The following is a 20,837-nucleotide window of genomic DNA, read 5'->3' as shown; positions in this document are numbered from 1 at the left end:
TCCTTTTTGTCTTGCTCACCCTTCATTGTCTGCATACCCCATTCTTTCTGGTTGTAGGACAGGAACTGGGGACCCATCTAATGGTGGGGCGAAGAGAGCTGCAACACAAACAGGGCTGAGATGTGCCCCTTGTTCACCATGTTGTGGGTGAAAGAGAAGGAAAGAAGAGCTGCAGCCCTTGGGGGAGCCGAGCCCTGAGAGCTCCCTGAGCCAGGGCTGTGAGTCCCTCTTTGGATCCCTGTGGTTGCTGGCATCTCCAAGCTTCTGGGAGCCACATGTTCCCCAGTGCCAGCTATGAAAGCTGCTTGTGGTGCACCTGGTCTGGCCTCACAAGAACCAGTGCCTATGCCAGCACCTGGAGCTGCCCACCCCACTGAAGCAGCCGGCATGTCTGACTGTGCACATTGGCTGGACCCCATGCTCACTCACACACCCCTCACCGGTCCATGCCTGACTTGCCGCTGGCAGGTGTGGTACTCAGGCTGGTAGCATGAACCGAGTGCAGCCTTCCAAGACAAGTGGGTGAAACAAGCCCAGTGGACTTGAACAAAACTCGGGCAAAGGTGCCACCGGCCACAGACTTTTCTGGCCAGAAAAATGACACTCCAAAAATCATGTAACAATATGTGAGGCCAGCTGACTTGCCAGGTTTATACAGCTAGTAAAATGGAAGTGCTGATACTCAAACACAAATTCGTGTTTGGGTTTGGATATAAAACTTGTGCTCCTAACTGCCAAAGGACCCAATCCAAAGGTACACTTTGATAGTCAACATAAATATGTTCAGAAGGTTATAGCTAAGGGAAAGACTGGAAACAAAAGCAATTTTTGAAAGAACTTGAGAAAACCTGGAGGCAATGACTATTACCTTCAAATACTTGAGGAGTTTCACAGTTTGACTTCTTGTATGAAAAACAAGAACTGAACTTACTTTGTGTGATCTCAGAATGGAGAACTAACCACAAACCATAGAAGTTATAGGGAGTTGGGTTTTGCCTTTCTATGTGGGAGAACATTCAGATAATTAGAAGTGTCTGAAAATGTTTCCGTTTTTGTCCAGGAAGGTATTTATTTTATTTTTTATTTTTATTTTTATTTTTAAAGAAAGAAAGAGAAAGAGAAAAGGGGGAGAGAGAACAGGAGTCTTGCTCTATTGCCCAGGCTGGAATGCAATCTAGAAATAGGTATTAAAAACCTCTTTTATGCTGATGATTATGCTTAACAGCGGAGACAGGAAGGAATAAGGAAAGAAAATAACAAACAGCCACCCGATATTTCATTTAAGTCTGGGAAATGCTATGCAAATGCTGAAGAGTGATTTACTTCCAATTATATGGTCACTTTCAAAATAGGTGTAATGTGATACTAAAAAAAATGTATGTTCTGTGGACCTGGGGTGAAGAATTCTATAAATATTCACTGAGTTTACTTGTTCCAGGTCTGAGTTCAAATCATAAATGTCTCTGTTAATTTTCTATCTCATTGATCTGTCGAATATTAACAATGTGGTGTCAAAGTCTCCCGCTATTAGTGTGGGAGTCCGAGTCTCTTTATAAGACATTGAAAACTTGTCTTATGTATCTGGGTGCTCCTATATTGGTGCATATATATTTATGATCGTTGACTCCTATTGTTGTATTGATCTTTTTATCATTATGTAATGTCCTTCTTTGTTTCTTTTAGTCTTGGTTACTATTGTAGGCTATTTTGTCAGAGAAAGTTACAACTCTTGTTTTTTTTTGTTTGTTTGTTTTGTTTTTCTTTCCTCTCCATTTGATTGGTGAGTCTTCCTCCAACCTTTTGTTTTGAGTCTTTGTGTGTCCTTGCTTATGAGATGGATCTGGATACAGAGTGCCGATGTGCTTTGACTTTTTATTCAGTTTGCGTGTCTGTGTCTTTGATTGGGGTATTTAATCCATTTAAATTCAGGATTAATATTGATATTTGTGAGTTTAATATTGTCATTTAATGCTGGCTGGCTCTTTTGCCCATTAGTTGATATAAATACTTCATTATGGAGATACTCTTTATCTTTTGGTAAGTTTTTGCGATGACTGATACTGGTTGTTCCTTTCTGTGTGTAGTGCTTCTTTCAGAAGCTCTTGTAAAGCAGGCCTGGTGGTGATGAAATCTCTGAGGGCTTGCTTGTTTGTGAAAAATTTTATTTTTCCTTCATTTATAAAGCTTAGTTTGGCTGGATATGAGATTCTGGGTTGAAAATTCTTTTCTTTGAGGATATTGAATATTAACCCCCACTATCTTCTAGCTTGTAGGGTTTTTGCTGAGAGATCTGCTGTAAGTCTGATAGGCTTCCCTTTATGGGTAACCTGACCTTTCTCTCTAGCTGCCCTTAGAATTTTCTCCTTTATTTCAACCCTGATGAATCTAACAATTATATGTCTTGGGGTTGCTCTACTTGAGGAATATCTTTGTGGTGTTCTCTGTATTACATGGAGATGAGTATTGTCCCAACTTACTGGGTTAGGAAAGTTTTCCTGAGTATTATCCTGAAGAATATTTTCCAGCTTGGATTCATTCTCTTCATGACATTCAGGTACACCTATCAAACATAAATTAGGTCTTTTCACATAGTCCCATATTTCTTGGAGACTTTGCTCATTCCTTTTTACTTTTTCTTCTCTAATCTTGTCTTCTCATTTCATTTCATTAAGTTGGTCTTCGACCTCTGATATCCTTTCTTCTGCTTGATCAATTCGAGTGTTAAAACCTGTGCATACTTCTTGGAGTTCTCGTATAGTATTCTTCAGTTCCATTAATTCACTATATTCCTCTCTAAATTGTCTATTCTCATTAGGATTTTGTCAAATCTTTTCTCAAAGTTCTTAGTTTCTTTACATTGGGCTAGAACATGTTCTTTTAACTCACAGAAGTTTCTTATTATCCATCTTCTGAAGCCTGATTCTGTTAATGGAATGCACTCGTTCTCCATCAGGCCTTGTTCCCCTGTTGTTGAGGAACTGTGATCCTCTGTAGAGGAAGAGGCATTCTGATTTTGAGTATTCTCAGCCTTTTTATGCTGGTCTCTTCCCATTGTTGTAAATTTATCCACCTGTCATCTTTGTAATTACCAACTTTCGAATTAGAGCTCTTAGTGGACGTCCAACTTGTTAATTCCCAGGGCCAAAATCTGAGCAACCCACTGCGCCAGCTAAAACAGCAGCATCAAGATTCTTGGTGCTTTTCTGTCCGGGAGTCTCCCGTCTGGCTTCCCTCCTGAATCCCTTCTTCAGTCAGCTCCAAACGTCAGCCAAAAGGGGACCCAGTCCCGTGTACTCTGCACCAAGAACCACTGCGCAGGGACACCGGCAAAACCGCAGTGCCAGCTGCAAGAGTCGCGCTGGCGACCCGTGGGGCTCCTCCGCTGTGAATCTCCTGGTCCTTGAGCAACAAAAATTCGTCTGAAAGTGTGGTGTCCTCTTGTTCTCTGCGCTTTCACTGGGAGCTACAAGCCTGAGCTGCTAGTGGTCAGCCATCTTGGATCTCTCCCTTTATTTTTTTTTTTTTTAAGGCAGAGTCTCACTCTGTTGCCCAGGCTGGATTGCAGTGGCTCAATCTCTGCTCACTGCCACCTCTGCCTCGTGGGTTCAAGCGATTCTCCTGCCTCAGCCTCCTGAGTAGCTGGAATTACAGGCGCACACCACCACGTCCTGCTAATTTTTGTGTCTTTAGTAGAGACACGGTTTCACCATGTTGGTCAGGCTGGTCTTGAACTCCTGACCTGGTGATCCATGTGCCTTGGCCTCCCAAAGTGCTATGATTACAGGCGTGAGCCACCACGCCCGGCCTGAACTTCTGAACTCAGGTGATCCACCCTCCTCGGCCTCCCAAAGTGCTGGGATTACAGGTGTGAGCTACCAAACCCAGCCTGGGTCTTTTTTTTTTTTTGAGGCGGAGTTTGCTCTAGTCACCCAGGCTGGAGTGCAGTGGTGCAATCTCTGCTCACTGCAATCTCTGCCTCCCAGGTTCAAGAGATTCTCCTGCCTCAGCCTCCTGAATAGCTGGGATTACAGGTGCCCGCCACTGCACCTGACTAATTTTTCTATTTTTAGTAGAGACGGGGTTTCACCATCTTGGCCAGGCTGGTCTCAAACTCCTGACCTCATCATCTGCCCACCTCGGTCTCCCAAAGTACTGGGATTACAGGTGTGAGCCACTGCACATGGCAACAGGGAGGTATTTAAGTAGCAGATGGATCATTATGGACAGAGAGGCTAGTATTGGTCCTGTACATGAGAAAGGTAGTGATGGGCACTGAGTGTGGAAAGCCAGTGAGGAGAATTTGAAGCTTCCAATAAATGAACTCAGGCAGGTACTGGGCTTTTCCAGGATGCCTAAGATATTGCAAGCTTTGGAATATAGAGCCTGGGCAACATGGCAAAACCCCATCTCTACAAAAAAATTAAAAAATTAGCCGAGGTGGGGAGCAGAGGTTGCAGTGAGCCAAGATCACGCCACTGTACTCCAGCTTGGTGAAAAAAAAGTTAGCTGAGTATAGTGGCACACATCTGTAGTCCTAGCTACCTGGGAGGCTGAGGCAGGAAGATGGCTTAAGCCTAAGAGGTCAAGCCTGCAGTGAGCCATGATGACACTGCACCCCAGCCTGGGTGACAGAGCAAGACCCTGTCTCAAAAGAAAAAAAAAAAAAAAGAATTGGAATATAGATCAAGGTGCTCTCTCATCTCAGGGAATAAAATAAGAGCTGTCATGTAATAGCAGACTTGCTTTGCAACAGGAGTATAGGATATAGTATATGGTAGTGGAGAGAGCACTGATTGTGGGGTCAGCTAGAACAAGACTTATTAGTTGTGTGAGGCACATTTTTTTTCTATTTTTATAAAGACATCTTAGTTCACTTTTCTGAGCTTTGATTTCCTCACTATAAAATGGGGTAGAAATATCTACAGGAGTAGAATAAGACATTGGAGACTTGGAAGGATGGGAAGGTAGTAGGGGGATAAGAGATGATAAATTGCTTAATGGGTACGATGTTCCTCATTTGAGGGATGGTTATACTAAAAACTCAGATTTCATCAATATGCAATGTAACCATTTAACAAAATGGCACTTGTACTCCCTAAATCTATAAAAAAGAAAATACAAAGAACTATGCCTCACAGAATGGTTGCGAGGATTAAAGGAGATGGTGTTTGGCATATAGCAGGTGCCCAGTAAACGGTAGGATTACTGAATGGCTGCTATCATTAGCTATGAACTTCACTAGTGTAAATTGGTATCACTTTTTTGAGAGGTAGTGTGGAAGAATAGAGAGGATGGACTTTGGATTCAAGCAGACCTGGGTTTGCATTTCTCTTATCGAACCAATTACTTTGAGCAATTTACATAAACTTCTTTTTTTCCTGTGTAAAATTGAGGCAGTTATCGCAGTAATGCCCCTATCAGAGAAGGTTGCTGTAAAGATTAATTGAAATAATATGGGCTAGACCTGGTGGTTTACTCCTGTTATCCCAGCACTTTGGGAGGCCAAGGCAGGAAGATTGCTGGAGGCCAGGACTTTAAGACAACATGGGGAACATAGTGAGATCCGGTCTCTTAAAAAAAAATTTTTTTTTAAAGAAATAGTATGCATAAAGTGCCTAGCAAAAATAATGTAATCAATAAATGGTAGTAACAATGCTATTTTAAATAACATTTATTAATACACAAATATATTCTGTTCCTTTTCATGAAAGAGCTCTCAGTTGCTTGCGTCAAAGACCCCTGACCCATTGCTGTCACCACCCACCCCAGGATCCGGTGTCTTAAGCTACTCGCATGCTATAGATTTTGCCCTGTGACTTCAGTTTTTTGGTAGTTGTGCCGTCCTTGCTTGGTTACTGGCTCATGGGAGTATTTTTGTTACCCACTGCAGCAGCTGTGTCCTCACTCATTCATTTGTTGGCGTCACCACCCTCCTCCTCCACTTGCAGAGCCAGAGCTGCTCTTCATTTGCTGATGGGGGGAGGGGGTAATTATAGATACAGTCCCCAAATAGATTACTTTTGTCCTGATAAATAATGCCAAGCATTGCAGGAGAGAGGAAGCACATTTCCCAGAGCTGACAAAGTTCAAACCACAGTTTGAATGTCTTCCAAAAAGTTGTCAACTCTTTTGGCTTTTAGATAATTAAATACTTAGTTATTGTAGAGACTCAGAAATCTGAACAATTAAAATGAGAAAGCAGTCCCATTTTGATCTTTTTCTCCCATCCAGTACCTCTTCTATATGAAGTGGCCCATTTAAAAATATATTCTGTTCATTCTCATATCTGTTCTGTTTGTCATGGTTAATAGATCCTGGCCCTGGAGGGACTTTAGAGTCATCTTCTCTAACTTCAAGTTACATGGTCAGTAGTTGGGAGAGCTGACCTGACCTCTCCTGGGGCCCCAGTTTCCTACTCTTTCATGCTGACATGATATTAGGTTCAGTATATTGTACACGTACTTTACAAAGTCTTTTGGTACCTGATTCAATTGGGCTTTTTGGGAACATCTGCACACTTTGCCCTTTTGTCTATTCATATCCTTCCCAATCTTCATGGTCTCACTTCCTCTGGGAGACTTTTCCTAAGTTTTATCTTCCCCACTCCTGATTTCCTAAGCACTAACACCTTCATTTATGTGAGAAAAGGTGTAGACTAGTGGGGAAATTATGGATATTGGTGTCAGAGAAACCCAAGACCCTATGCTAGTTTCAATAGTAGCTGTGTGACTTTGGGTAGGTTACTTAAGCTGTTTCCTCAACTGTAAAGTGGGGATAATAATGCTTATCTTGTAAAGATATTGTGATTTAGACACATGGTAGATACTCAATAAAGTAGATGTGGGTGCTTAATACATGGTAGCAATAATTATCATTTACTCACTTCTTTCTAATTCATTTATTCATCAAAACAAACCTTGATTGTCTACAATATGCCTGAGAGGAAAATGACATGACCCTTGCTTCCGAGGATCTCTTGGTTTAGTGTAGGGGTTCTTGTGTGATAAGAGTTTTGGTGACTTTCCTGAAGTAGTAGGCAAACTCTTTGTATATCCATGTCTGTATGCATTTGTCTAGGAAGAGGGTTCATAACAGAGCAGATCCTCAGCAACGTCTGCAACTCTGCAAGAGCTAAGGATTTCTCTTAGCCATCTCCCCCTGGATTTCCTGCCAGGTGTGCTTGTTGTTCACACCGCCTATTTTGACTTCATCATACAATGCCGGCAATATTGCTTAGCTGCTTAATACAAATGTATGTCTGTGTCTCCAACCATCCAAATTCCTGTGCAAACAGTTTTTGATAGCTTTATTGAATATAGTTCACAAATATAGTTAATATACAATTTACCTATTTAAAGTGTGAAATTCAGTAGTTTTTAATATATTCACAGAGGTTTACAACTATTACTACAAGCAATTTGAGAACATCATCCCAAAAAAGAAACTGCATACCCCTTAGCTGTCATCCCTAGCTCCCCAGACCTTCTAGCCCCAGGCAGTCACTAATTGACTTTCTTTCTCGATAGACTTGCCTATTCTGGATATTTCACAGAAATAGAATCATATAATATTTGGTCTTTTGTGACTGATTTCTTTTATTTAGTATAATGTTTTCAAGATTCGTCCCTGTAGTTACATTTTGTTCTTAACATTCAGTACAGCAGTTGGCAGATAAGCTTTTTTTTTTTTTTTTTTGACTGAGTCAGGGTCTTATTCTGTCAACCCCAGACTGGAGTGCAGTGGCATAATCATGGCTCATTGCAGCCTCAACCTCCTGGGTCCCAGTGATCCTCAGCCTCTCAAGTAGCTGGGATCACAGGTGTGCACCACCATGCCCATCTAATTTTTTTATTTTTGTAGAGAAAGGGTCTCCCTATGCTGCCCGGGCTAGTCTCAAAACCCTAGGCTCAAGTGATCTTCCCACTTTTGCCTCCCAAAATGCTTGGATTATGGGTGTGAACCACTAAACCTGGCTTATACAAAATAAGCTTTATTTAGAATAGTTTTAGATTTACAGAAAACATGCAAAGATAGTACACAGACTTCCTATATCTCCCAATTTGTCCTATTATTGCCTTTTTTTTTTTGAGACAGAGTTTTGCTCTTGTTACCCAGGCTGGAGTACAATGGCATGATCTCAGCTCATTGCAACCTCCGCATCCTGGGTTCAAGTTATTCTCTGGGTTCAAGTGATTCTCCTGCCTCAGCCTCCTGGGTAGCTGGGATTACAGTCATGCTCTACCACTCGCAGCTAATTTTGTATTTTTAGTAGAGACAGGGTTTCTCCATGTTAGTCAGGCTGGTCTCAAACTCCCAACCTCAGGTGATCTGCTGCCTCGGCCTCCCAAAGTGCTGGGATTACAGGCGTGAGCCACTGTGCCCAGCCCATTATCTTTACATTGGTGTGGTTTGTTTGTTTATTTATTTTGGTAGAGTCTTGCTCTGTCACTCAGGCTGGAGCGCAGTGGTGTGATCTCTGCTCACTGCAACCCATACCTCCCGGATTCAAGCAATTCTACTGCCTCAGCCTCCCAAGTAGCTGGGATTATAGGTGTGTACTACCACACCTGGCTATTTTTTCTATTTTTAGTAGAGACGTGGTTTCACCATGTTGGCCAGGCTGGTCTTGAACTCTTGACCTCAAGTGATTCACCTTTCTCAGCCTCCCAAAGTGCGGAGATCACAGGCATGAGCCCCTGCGCCCAGCCTAGTGTGGTTTATTTTTTATAATTAGTGAGTCAGTATTGGTGTATTATATTAGCTAATGTCCATACTTTGTTCAGATTTCCTTACTTTTTCTCCGGTGTCCTTTTTCTGTTCCAGATCCCATTCAGGATATTATATTTTATTTAGTCATCATCTTTTCCATAGGCTCCTCTTGACTGACAGTTTCTCAGATTTTCTTTGGTTTTGCATACTAGAGTTTTCATACATCCATGTTGAAAGAATTAAATGTTATCCATAGTGGGCAGGATTTTCTCTTTATGTTATGGGATCTTAAGAACAGGCATTTGTTGTTCTTTCCCATAAAACAAATGAACAAACAAACAAAAGAAGGCTGGAGCAAGGGAATCACTTGAGTCTGGGAGATCGATGCTACAGTAGCTATCATGGTAATTGTTTTTTTTTTTTTTTTTTTGTCCTTACCTCTATTGTGGAGTATTGTTATCACGTTACTGAGAGAGACAGTGTGCTGTAATAGATGCATAGCTTTTGTAGTAAGTCAGTCTTCTTAGTAGCTTATTAGGTATAATTTTTTGGAATATAACCTCTCTGGGCCTCAGTTGCCTCACTTGTAAAATTGTCTTGCAGTGTTTTGAGAATTAAAGAAGATTTAATAAAGCCCTTATCATGATGCTGTGGATGGCAGATGCATAATAATTGTTGATTGATATTAGGAAAAATAGATTAAGTTGGAAATGGTCAACAGCAAAAAAGCAGTGTGGGAGGGGAACTTCTGTTTTTTGAGCATTTACTATAGTGGGTGGAATGAGAATGATGACCTTGGTTTGTTTGCATGCTTGGTGTTAATTATGGGATAGCTTCTTTGCTAGATAAGAGCCTTTTTGTCCTTTTTTGGTGTGTGTACTGTGTGTTTCTTGCCTCTCTGAGAAGATATACTCGGAGGTCTGTAAATGCTCAAGATTGTCCTAACAAGACTGTTTTGCTGTAGGTGCTGTGCCTGAGGAACAATACCATTTTTAAGCAAGCCTCTTCTCTCTTAAGGTAAGGATATTAATAACAATAATTAAATGTAGCTAATATTTGTGTTTGGCTTCATAGTTCACACAGCATATTTTTATAATATCCACTTGCATATCTATAAGCACATCAAGCATCTCCTCTGCCATCTTGCTTCTTCCCCATTCTCATTTAATACCATCTCCATTCATCTAGTTGCTGAGGCAAAAATACTTGCAGTTAATCCTTGATGCTGTTAATTCTTTTTTTCTTATTTTTTGAGATGGAGTTTCTCTCTGTCACCCAGTCTGGAGTGCAGTCGCGCAATCTTGGCTCACTGCAACTTCCACCTCCCACATTCAAGTGATTCTCCCACCTCAGCCTCTCAGGTACCTGGGATTACAGGCACCCACCATCATGCTTGGCTAATTTTTGCAGAGACGGGGTTTAACCATGTTGGCCAGGCTGATCTTGAACTCCCGACCTCAGGTGATCTGCCTGCCTCAGCCTCCCAAAATGCTGGGATTATACGCATGAACCCTCATGTCCAGTGGATGCTGTTAATTCTCCTGCAAAACTTGTTGGCTTTACTTTTGAAATATATACACAACCTTTTTTTTTTTTTTAAATTGAGACAGGGTCTCTCTGTGTTGCCCAGGCTGGAGGGCAGTGGCATGATCACAGCTCACTGCAGCCTTGACCTCCCAGGCTAAAGTGATTTTTCTACCTCAGCCTCACAAGTAGCTGCTGGGACTACATGCATATACCAGCATGCCCAGTTAATTTTTGTATTTTTTATAGAGACAGGGTTTCACCACGTTGCCTAGGCTGGTCTTGACCTCCTGGGCTCAAGTGATCCCTCCAAAAGGCTGGGATTACAGGCATGAGCCGCTGTGCTCAACCTAGAACCATTTATTTCTCCAGTTTTTGCTTCATGCTTTCTGTTTTGCTAAACCACTCAGGGCCCGCTCTTTATCTTCTCATTGCTTTACTACCATCACTTTGCCTCCCAGCTTGTCTCTCTCTGTTTACCTTTGTCTTCTATTCTTCACAGTAAAGCAGAGTGTCTTTTTTTTTAAAAAAAAAAAAAAAAAAAAAGAGAGAACTAGCTGGGCATGGTGGCTCACACCTGTAATCCCAGCACTTTGCAAGGCTGAGGCAGGGGGATAACAAGGTCAGGGGTTTGAGACCAGCCTGACCAACATGACGAAATCCCATCTCTACTTAAAAATACAAAAATTAGTCGGGTGTGGTGGCAGGCACTTGTAATCCCAGCTACTTGGGAGGCTGAGGCAGGAGAATCACTTGAACCTGGGAGGTGGAGGTTGCAGTGAGCCGAGAGCACGCCATTGCACTCCAGCCTGAGCATCAGGGTGAGACTCTGTCTTACAATCAATCTATCTATAAAGAGACCTAACATTATGAACATAAGAATGATTCTTTTAAAGCCAAGTTAGCTCATATTACTCCTTTGCTCCAAATTCTCCAGTGGTATCCCATCTTACTCAAAATAAAACCTGCAATCTTCACCATGGCCTACAGGACCTCCCATAAGCTGTATCTTCATTTTATACTACTTACTCAGCTTCAGCTGCTCTGTGGCTTCCTATTCCTTGATAATCTAAGCACCTTTCCACCCCAGGATCTTTGCATATTCTTTCCTCACATATCCATATGGCTTTCCCTATAGTTTATTCAGGTTTCTGCCCAAATGACATCCAATCCAAGAGACCTTCCCTGACTACCCTATGTAAAATATACACCCCTCCATCAATCTCTGTCCCCTTACTTTGCTTTATTTTTCTTTATAGGAGATGTCACCATCTGGTTCATTTTGTACATATAAAAATATAACTGTCTTTCCTTGCCCCCTAAATATAAGCATCATGGGGACATGGACTTTTAGTTGTGTTTACTGCCCTATTCCCAGGCCTAGAATGGTATCTGACACATAGTAGGCATTTAATAAAATTTGTTAAATGAATGAATTGACCCTCATAGTGACCTAGTAAAACAGATGATGATATCTTAATTTTGTATAAATAACTGTGGTCCGGAGAGGTTAATCTGTTGTTCTGACATGACGGAGCTAATTAGGGTTGTAATTAGGATCAAATCCTAATTGTGTTTTTTTTTTTTTTTTTGAGACAGAGTTTCGCTCTTGTTACCCAGGCTGGAGTGCAATGGCACCATCTCGGCTCACTGCAACCTCCCCTCCTGGGTTCAGGCAATTCTCCTGCCTCAGCCTCCTAAGTAGCTGGGACTACAGGCATGCGCCACCATGCCCGGCTAATTTTTTGTATTTTTAGTAAAGACGGGGTTTCACCATGTTGACCTGGATGGTCTCGATCTCTTGACCTCGTGATCCACCCTCCTTGGCCTCCCAAAGTGCTGGGATTACAGGCGTGAGCCACCGAGCCCGGCCCTGTCTTTTTTTTTTATATAAACTGCTCTTTATATAGAGTGCAAACTCCCCACTGTTTTTCTTTTTTCTTTTTTTTGAGACAGAATCTCACTCTTTCTCCCAGGCTGGAGTGCAATGGGACTGTCTCAGCTCACTGCAACCTCTGCCTCCCAGGTTCAAGCAGTATTGACATATCTTTAGTGAGAGAATATAAATTTTGCTAACTATGCACATAAAATATGGGTTTCTAATCATATTCAACATATTTTCTTTCTCCTTTTAGGTTTAGAACTTCAGGAGAGAAACCCATCTATTCTGTAGGTAAGCAGTTTTTACTGGATGTAGTTGGCCTGCTTTAAGTGACCCTTTAGCACTCTGTAATAATTTTGCATTCTGTAATAATTTTGCCTAGAAGGAAGCCTACCATATCTTTGAGAACAGTGGCCTGAACCAAATCCTACCCCTTTATGTGAACATGGCATAGAACCATGTGAGAACATAAAGTATGGTTAAGAGCAAGAGCTCTAGAGTAAGTTTGGATTCCAACTGTACTACATATTTATTCTGTTATCCTTGGCTATTTCTCTGTAGCTTGGTTTCCTCACTTTAAAAAATGAGCAGGCGGGGCAGCATGGCAAGACCCTGTCTCTACAAACATTTTTTTAAAAAAATTAACTAGGCATGGTGATACAGGCTTGTGATCCCAGTTACTTGGGAGGATAAGGCAGGATTGCTTGAGCCCAGGTTACAGTGAACTATGAACATTACCGCTGCACTGTAGCCTGGGTGACAGAGCAAGACCCTGTCTCTTTTAAAAAAAAAAAAGAATAATTATAATATAAACTACAGTGCACCATTTGAAGATTCAGTGAGACAAAAGATACAAAATGCTCAAAAAGTAGCAGCTGTAATTATTATTATTAATAAATACTGCTACTATTCCAGACCTGCTTTGTATATCCATCATCAGGCTATGGCTTTTCTCATACTTACTGATTTAAATGTAAATAGACAGATAGAAGTAAATATATAAAATGAGATCTAAAGAGACTAGATGAAGGGAACTTAGAGTGCTCTCATTACAGCATGAACAAAAAGGCAGAGACAGAGAAGCATGGTATATTCAGATCCAAGTAGTTCAGTGTAATTAGAACAACTGAAAGAAGTTGGAAAAGAAATTTTGAAAAATGTGGGCAGCTGCCAGGGACAAATCATTGCAGATTGTTTTGGTAAAATATCTTGAGAACCATTTTTGTTTTGCTTTGTTTTGTTTTTAAATATACACTTACTGAGCACATACTGCTTGCCAGGTGGTGGCATTGTTTCTGCCCTTGAGGGCCTTACAGTCTATTGACTGGAGAGAACAACTTATAATTAGCTTCTTGGCTGGGACTACCCTAATTATTTTTCTCTTTCCCTACCTGCATAGCCCTGCTAAAAATGCTTATCCCAATTCCGAATGAGAAATAATTAAAACAAAGTTGTTTATCCACATCCTGGATTGATGGGTTTAGTTCTCAGTTTAATAACAAGGACATTGAAGAAGAGTTGTCTCTGGCATATGTGAAGGAAAGGGGAGTGCTGTGGGAAATATCAGTTCATGATTACATCTTATAATTATGATAATAGAAGGATTTTCAAAGACTCCTTTTGAAAACCTGGGGTTTTGTGTCTTTCTTTAGTGAAGAGTTACCTTTCTCTCAGGAGGCTACAGTGTTAATGTGACAGCAGAAGACTGAGTTATTGACACTACACAGGGGAAAAGAATTCAGTTGAATTTATTGGAAATCTTAGGCTTTCAAACTTGTAAATTTTATAATTAAAACAACTGGCTAATTAAGCAGTTTAACCACTGGTAATTTGAGCAAAACCTTTTATTTAAGGGGGAGAATGGTTTATTCAACAGTAGTTTGAACCAGCTTCTTAATTAAGCAGCTGCTCTAATTATAAGTATTGCCCCAAACTGAATTTAAAAATGCCTCCTTGCCAAGGAATTCCAGTAGATATGAAGCTGAGGCAAGCATCTGTGATACTTTCACCTAAGATGTGTCATCATCTCCAAGATCCTTTTTGGTTCTGCTTTTTGAAATTACAGATAGATAATTGAGTTTCTATGTACTTAAAGATGGTGATTGACATCCGAGTTTTCTTTTTTATTTACACAAAATGTTTTATTATATAATGGAGGCATGATAAAGCTATCACTATGAATTAAACTCTTGATGATCTTTGTATATTTAAGGCAGTAGAAGAGTTTCACAGCAATGGTAGCATTTGAGCTGGCTCTAGAGGCTATGTAGAATTTCACTGTCCAAGAGGTATTATCCCAGCAGGGTAAACAGCAGAGAAAGGCACAGAGGCATGAAAATTGTGGGGTTTTTACAAAATGGCAAATGTAGCTCTGTGGCTGGGGCGCAGAGTTTTAGAAGTCTAGAGGAGTGGGAGAATGAGATGAAGCAGTTAGATCTAGATGATAAAAGCAAGATCCTTAAGTGCTTACCTAAGAATTTCAGAAAACCATCAAAAATTTAAAATATGGTAGAGACCTTCTGTCTCATTCATTGTTGTCTTTACTGTGCCTGATATAGTGCCTGACAAATAATATATACCTATATTTTAAAACAATTGTCCAGCCTGGGCAACATGGTGAAACCCTATATCTACAAGAAAGACAAAAATTAACCTCTCATGGTGGCACACACCTGTAGACCCAGCTACTCAGGAGGTTGAGATGGGGGGAATCACCTGAGCCCAGGGAGGTCAAGGTTGCAGAGAGCAGAGATTGTACCACTGCCCTCCAGCCTGTCTGAAAACAAACAATTGTGTGTGTGCAATAAATAAATGGGTGGATTAATGAAAGAGAATAACATGTTTAGATTCGTATTTTAAAAGGATTAATCTGTCAGCTATCAAGGATGGAATAGAGGAGAGGGATGTTGGAGGGTGTAGGTACAGATCAACAGCTTAGCAGGGGCTACCAGTCTTATCTTTCCAACTCCCTTCACATAACAACTAACATGATCTTTTAAAAACATGTATCACACATATACTTTCCCTGCTTATGCCTGTTCAGGATGAAATCCAAACCTTTAACAAGGCCCAGCACCATTGGTTTCAACCACTACTCACTCTGGTCTCTTTCTTTTTTGAGACAGGGTTTCATTGTGTCACCTGGACTGGAGTGCAGTGGCTCATTCTCTGCTCACTGCAACCTCTACCTCCCGGATTCAAGTGATTCTCCTGCATCAGCTTTCTGAGTAGCAGGTACTACAGGCTGCTACCGGCAGCCTGTACCACCACAACCGGTCAATTTTTGTATTTTTTTTTTTTTTTTAAGATGGGGTTTCACCCTGTTGGTCAGGCTGGTCTTGAACTCTTGACCTCAGGTGATCCGCCCGCCTTGGCGTCCAAAGTGCTTGGATTACAGCAATTTTGTATTTTTAGTAGAGACAGGGTTTCACCATGTTGGCCAGGCTGGTCTCAAACTCATGTCCTCAAGTGATCACCCGTCTCAGCCTCCCAAAATGCTGGGATTACAGGTGTGAGCCACTTTTCCCAGCCTACTCTCATCTCTTAGGTGCACTTTGCCCCTCTCACTTTGCTTCAGCCACACTGACAGCTTTTCTGTTCCTTGAATATCCCAAGCCATATGCTACATTAGGGCCTTTACATATGCTGTTTCCTCTACCTGGAACACCCATCCTCCATTTTTTAAAATCCAGTACACTTCTATTTGCCTTTCCTATATCTAATTTTATTTACTTATTTTTGGGTGGATTTTATATATATACACACACACACACACACACACACACACAAGGAATAGATTTTAAAAGGTGCAAATGAGTATAAGTAACTTTCTTGCCTTTCTAGCCGCTTCTCTCCCTGGGGATAACTTTAACCACTATTATAATTTTCTTCTGAATTCTGGTTTCAGTTAAAATCTCACTTTTTTCACAGAGACCTTCCCGGATATTCTGTTCTAAACATAGGTCTATCTATTGTATCACCATAACCCTTTCTGTGCTTTTTGTTTTTATCATTTATCACAATTTGTAATTCCTTTTTTTTTTGAGACAGAGTTTTGCTCTTGTTGCCCAGCCTGGAGTGCAATGATGTCATCTTGACCCACTGCCACCTCTGCCTCCTGGGTTCAGGTGATTCTCCTGTCTCAGCCTCCCGGTTAGCTGAGATTACAGGCATGCACCACCATGCCCAGCTAATTTTTGTATTTTTAGGAGGGAAGGGGTTTCATCATGTTGGTCTCGAACTCCTGACCTCATGATCCACCCACCTCAGCCTCCCAAAGTGCTGGGATTACAGGCATGAGCGACTGCGCCCGGCCATTTGTAATCTTATATTTACTTTGTGATTATTATCTTAATGATTCTCTCCTCCCACTAGACTATAATCTCCCTAAGCAGAGTTTTGTTGGCCTTGTCCACTGCTATATCCTAACCCTTTCCACAGTGCCTGGCATCCCCTTCCTAAAAGCCTTGCCTGTTTCTCCAAGCTCAACTCTTGCCACCCTGATCTTCAAGCTCTACTTTAAAATTCTCTCTGGCTCTTTCTTTGCCTATACCGTGTTTTATCCTAATTGCTGCTTATCCTTCAAGTTCTACTTAAAAGCTACCTGCTCTAAAAATCCTTTCCTGACACTCAAGTGCAGCCTAAGTGCTCCTCCCATGTACAGTGCTTATCATAGACAGCACTTATCACCTTGCATTGATATTATTGTCTGTCTCCCTAGGTGGCAGGTTCTATATTGCAGAGACTTTGACTTTGTTCATTGTTGTAACCCCAACTTCTATGGCAGTGCATGGTACTTATCAAGCCTGCCATGGATATTGGGTTGATTGTACACTGCACAGCTCTGGTGTGTGCCATTCATATGGTTGTGGGGTATAATTGTTGCTGCGTACCCTGAAAGGTAATAATAAATATTTGTTGAATAGATGATCATACTTTGGAGAGTTCATTGCTTTTTAGGAGATCTTATTTTGAGTCATAATAAAATCTTCTTCCATAGAAGAAGGCAAGGCCCTGGCCTATGGATCACTGTGTGCCCATCAAAGAGATTTGGATAACAGCTCCAGGGGTGGGTCCCCAGGTTGGAGAGTCTAGAGCCCAAAGTCGCAAAAGGTCAAAGGTCTTAGATTCAGAGAGATGAAACTGCAGTATCAGTCAGGAAGATACCTTGGTTATAGTCTGCTCTTTGGGAACCTCTGGCCAAAAATACCTCCCTATTCCTTTCATGGAAAATTCTTTTTTTTAAAAAAAACAAAAACCACCATCAGAAGAATCATGGTAAATTCTTACTCTGCTTTCAAGAGTGCAGCTATTGCCTCTTCTGAACTTATTCCCCTGCACCCTCCCACATCCCCCAAAGGGAGAGTTAGTTTTTCCTTCCTCTGGGCACCTGTGACATTGCTCACATCTCCATTAAAGTACTTAGTACACCATAAGGTGATTATCTGCTTTTCCATCTGCTTTTCCATCTTTGTTTCATAGTATACCTCGAGTATCTCAAGGGAAAGTAGCATATTTTATTTGTTTTTGTAACTATCTCAGTACCTATACAGTTATTGGCATGTAACTGTAAATGTGGACTAATGTATATTGTGGAAGGGATCCATGGTATTTCTGGGCTGTCTTGATGAAATAGTTTGGATTGTAGATGCAGGGAAGTTCTCTGAACCAGGACTCTCTGATTGGCCTCATGTAGAGCAAACCTGCTTGGAAGCCCATTTCAGAAAAGAGAGGCCTAAGAAACCTTTCACTTGATGTCACTTAGATCAGGAGTCCCCAAACCCCAGGCCACACAGCAGGAAATGAGGGGCAGGCAAGCCAGGGAAGCTTCATCTGTATTTACAGCCCCTCCCAGCTGCTACCCATCACTCAAGTTATCACCTGAGCTCCATTTCCTCTCAGATCAGCTGTGGCATTAGATTCTCATAAGAGTGTGAACCCTATTGTGAACTGGACATACGAGGGATCTAGGTTGAGCACTCGTTATGAGAATATAATGCTTGATGATCTGTCACTGCCTGCCATCACCCCCAATATGGGACTGTCTAGTTGCAGGAAAACAAGCTCAGGGCTCTCACTGATTCTACATTATGATGAGTTGTATAATTATTTCATTATATATTACAATGTAATAATATAAATAAAGTACACAATAAATGTAATACGCTTGAATCATCCCCAAACCACTACCCCACTCCCCACATCTGCCACATCTGTGGAAAAATTGTCTTCCATGAAACTGGTCCCTAGTGCCAAAAAGGTTGGGGACCACTGACTTAGACTTCTTCACACCATGTTGTGTTTAGTCTCCCACAGAGTGGTGACCCTGAAGAAATGAAGGAAGGACCACAGCAGCTTGAAGATCCCTCTTCAAGGAAGGACTTGCTGCCCTTATCTTGATGCCATGTATACATACATACACATACATATAGATACACACACATAAACATGTTATCCTTTAGTCCTCTTTATTATCCTCATTTATAAATAAAGAAGAAACAGTAGCTCAAAAAATTTGGTGCAAGTAACCAGGAAAGTAACAGGTGGGACTTCTATTTAAACTCAGGTCTATCTGACTGAACAGCCTGTGTCCATAAGCACTAGGTTATAACACTTGAATTTCTAGAATACAAAAATCTAGCTAGACTTGATCTTTCTTACCTCTGATTTCAGTTTCTTATCTCTACCCTATTTTTTCTTTTCCTTTTTTTTTTTAAAATTTAGAGCCAGGGTCTCCTAATGTTGCCCAGGCTGAAGTGCAGGAGCTGTTTGCACTATAGTCTCAAACTCCTGGTCTCAAGCAATCCTCCCGCCTCAGCCTCCTGAGTAGCTGGGACCACAGACACATGCTAACGCTCCGGCTATCTGGGTCTATCTCTCTGAGTCTACTACAATGTATATGTATATAAAGACCCTATTTTTTTAATCCAGCAGTAGCATACACATATTATTCTACACTTTCAGTTTCTGTTTTTGTTATTCATTTGACAATATTTATTGGAGATTGTTTTCAGATCAGCACAAATAAATTAGATTTAAAAAATACTTTATGGAACTCTATGCTCTTCCACTTTGCTGGCTATTTTTGCTGCCTCTTTCTCAATACAGTCACAGTTAAAAAATTTCAAAAGGGAAGGGGGAGGGATTTTTTTTTTTCTCAAAAGAGAAAAAGAAAACCTCAAAAGGATTATTGCCTGTTGAGGAACAAGAAGAGATGAGAACTCTCTGAGAATGTATTTTATCTCCCTACTGCCAGTAGCTTTATCAGGAGAGAATTTCTCAGAGAAAGACAAGTAGTGGGGATTGGGCATATTCTAGGAGCTAAAAGGAGAGAATAAGGGGACAAACTGAGAATCAGTCCAGGATCAAGAAATATCCATGGCTCTTTAAACCAGCACGAAGTCAGCTACCACCAAATCCTCCCACTCCTGCAGTGGAGAATTTCTCCGTTTAGATCATCTGTCTGTCCCTAGAGGAGGTTTTAATATAGTTCTTGTATGTTAAGGAAATCAGCATTACTCTGTTACATATGCTTTGTATGTTTTCTAGTCATCTATCCCTTGACTTTATTTTTGTTGGTTTTTTTTTTTTTTTTTTTTGCTCTGTTGCCCAGGCTAGAGTGCAGTGATGTGATCTCAGCTCACTGCAACCTCTGCCTCCTAGGTTCAAGTGATTCTCCTGCCTCAGCCTCCCAAGTAGCTGGGATTACAGGCACCCGCCACCGTGCTTTTTTTTTTTTTAGTAGAGACGCGGTTTTACCATCTTGGCCAGGCTGGTCTCGAACTCCTGACCTCATGATCCACCCGCCTTGGCCTCCCAAAGTGCTGGGATTACAAGCGTGAGCCACTGTGCCCGGCCTATTTTTTTTGTTGTTGTTGTTGAACAGATGTTTTAACTTTTTATATAGCTAAGTTTATTAATAGTTGATTTCTAGATTGTGTTTCATGCTTAGAAAGATCTCTACTCCAAGATTATTTTTTAAAATCCTTAATGTTAAACCGGGCGCGATGGCTCAAGCCTGTAATCCCAGCACTTTGGGAGGCCGAGGCGGGTGGATCACGAGGTCGAGAGATCGAGACCATCCTGGTCAACATGGTGAAACCCCGTCTCTACTAAAAATACAAAAAATTAGCTGGGCATGGTGGCGCGTGCCTGTAATCCCGGCTACTCAGGAGGCTGAGGGAGGAGAATTGCCTGAACCCAGGAGGCGGAGGTTGCGGTGAGCTGAGATCGCGCCATTGTACTCCAGCCTGGGTAACAAGAGCGAAACTCCGTCTCAAAAAAAAAAAAAAATCCTTAATGTTACCTTGTTACATATGTATTTCATATATATAATACCAGCAAAGTATATATTAATGTATATAATATATATATATATATTTATTTGTGGTCCAAGCTAGGCATGGAGCCTCACACCTGTAATCCTGGCACCCTGGGATGCTGAGGTGGAAGGAGTTTCAGACCAGCGTGGGCAACATAGAAAGACCCGAGGTCCACAAAAAATAAAAAATATTAGCTGGGCATGATGGCACATGCCTGTAATCCCAGCTACTTGGGGTCGTGGGTGGGGCGTGAGCTGAGGCAGAAGACTATCTTGTATCCAGGAGTTTGAGGCTGCAATGAGCTATGAGATGGCATTACATCCCAGTTTGGGTGACAGCAAGACCCTGTATCTTAAAAAACAACAATAATAACGACAACAAATATACAAGTTTGTTTTATT

The 20,837-nt window shown here is 41.3% G+C and overlaps 1 protein-coding gene across 3 annotated transcripts in view; it reads left to right on the top strand.

The window, feature by feature from the left end:
• MRPL48 (mitochondrial ribosomal protein L48) overlaps positions 1-20,837 on the top strand; it is a 73,071-nt gene that overhangs the window by 6,779 nt on the left and 45,455 nt on the right. For all 3 annotated transcript variants that reach the window (XM_035265494.2, XM_002754794.6, XM_078340260.1), the window contains exons 2-3: positions 9,674-9,726; positions 12,369-12,406. In XM_035265494.2, coding sequence (XP_035121385.1) covers positions 9,674-9,726; positions 12,369-12,406 — 91 coding nt within the window. The remainder of the gene's footprint in view (positions 1-9,673; positions 9,727-12,368; positions 12,407-20,837) is intronic.

Source organism: Callithrix jacchus, chromosome 10, assembly GCF_049354715.1.
Source record: "Callithrix jacchus isolate 240 chromosome 10, calJac240_pri, whole genome shotgun sequence".
Lineage (NCBI taxonomy): Eukaryota > Metazoa > Chordata > Mammalia > Primates > Cebidae > Callithrix > Callithrix jacchus.
Note: the sequence above shows the minus strand (reverse complement) of the source record. Positions and strands in the feature narration are given on the sequence as shown.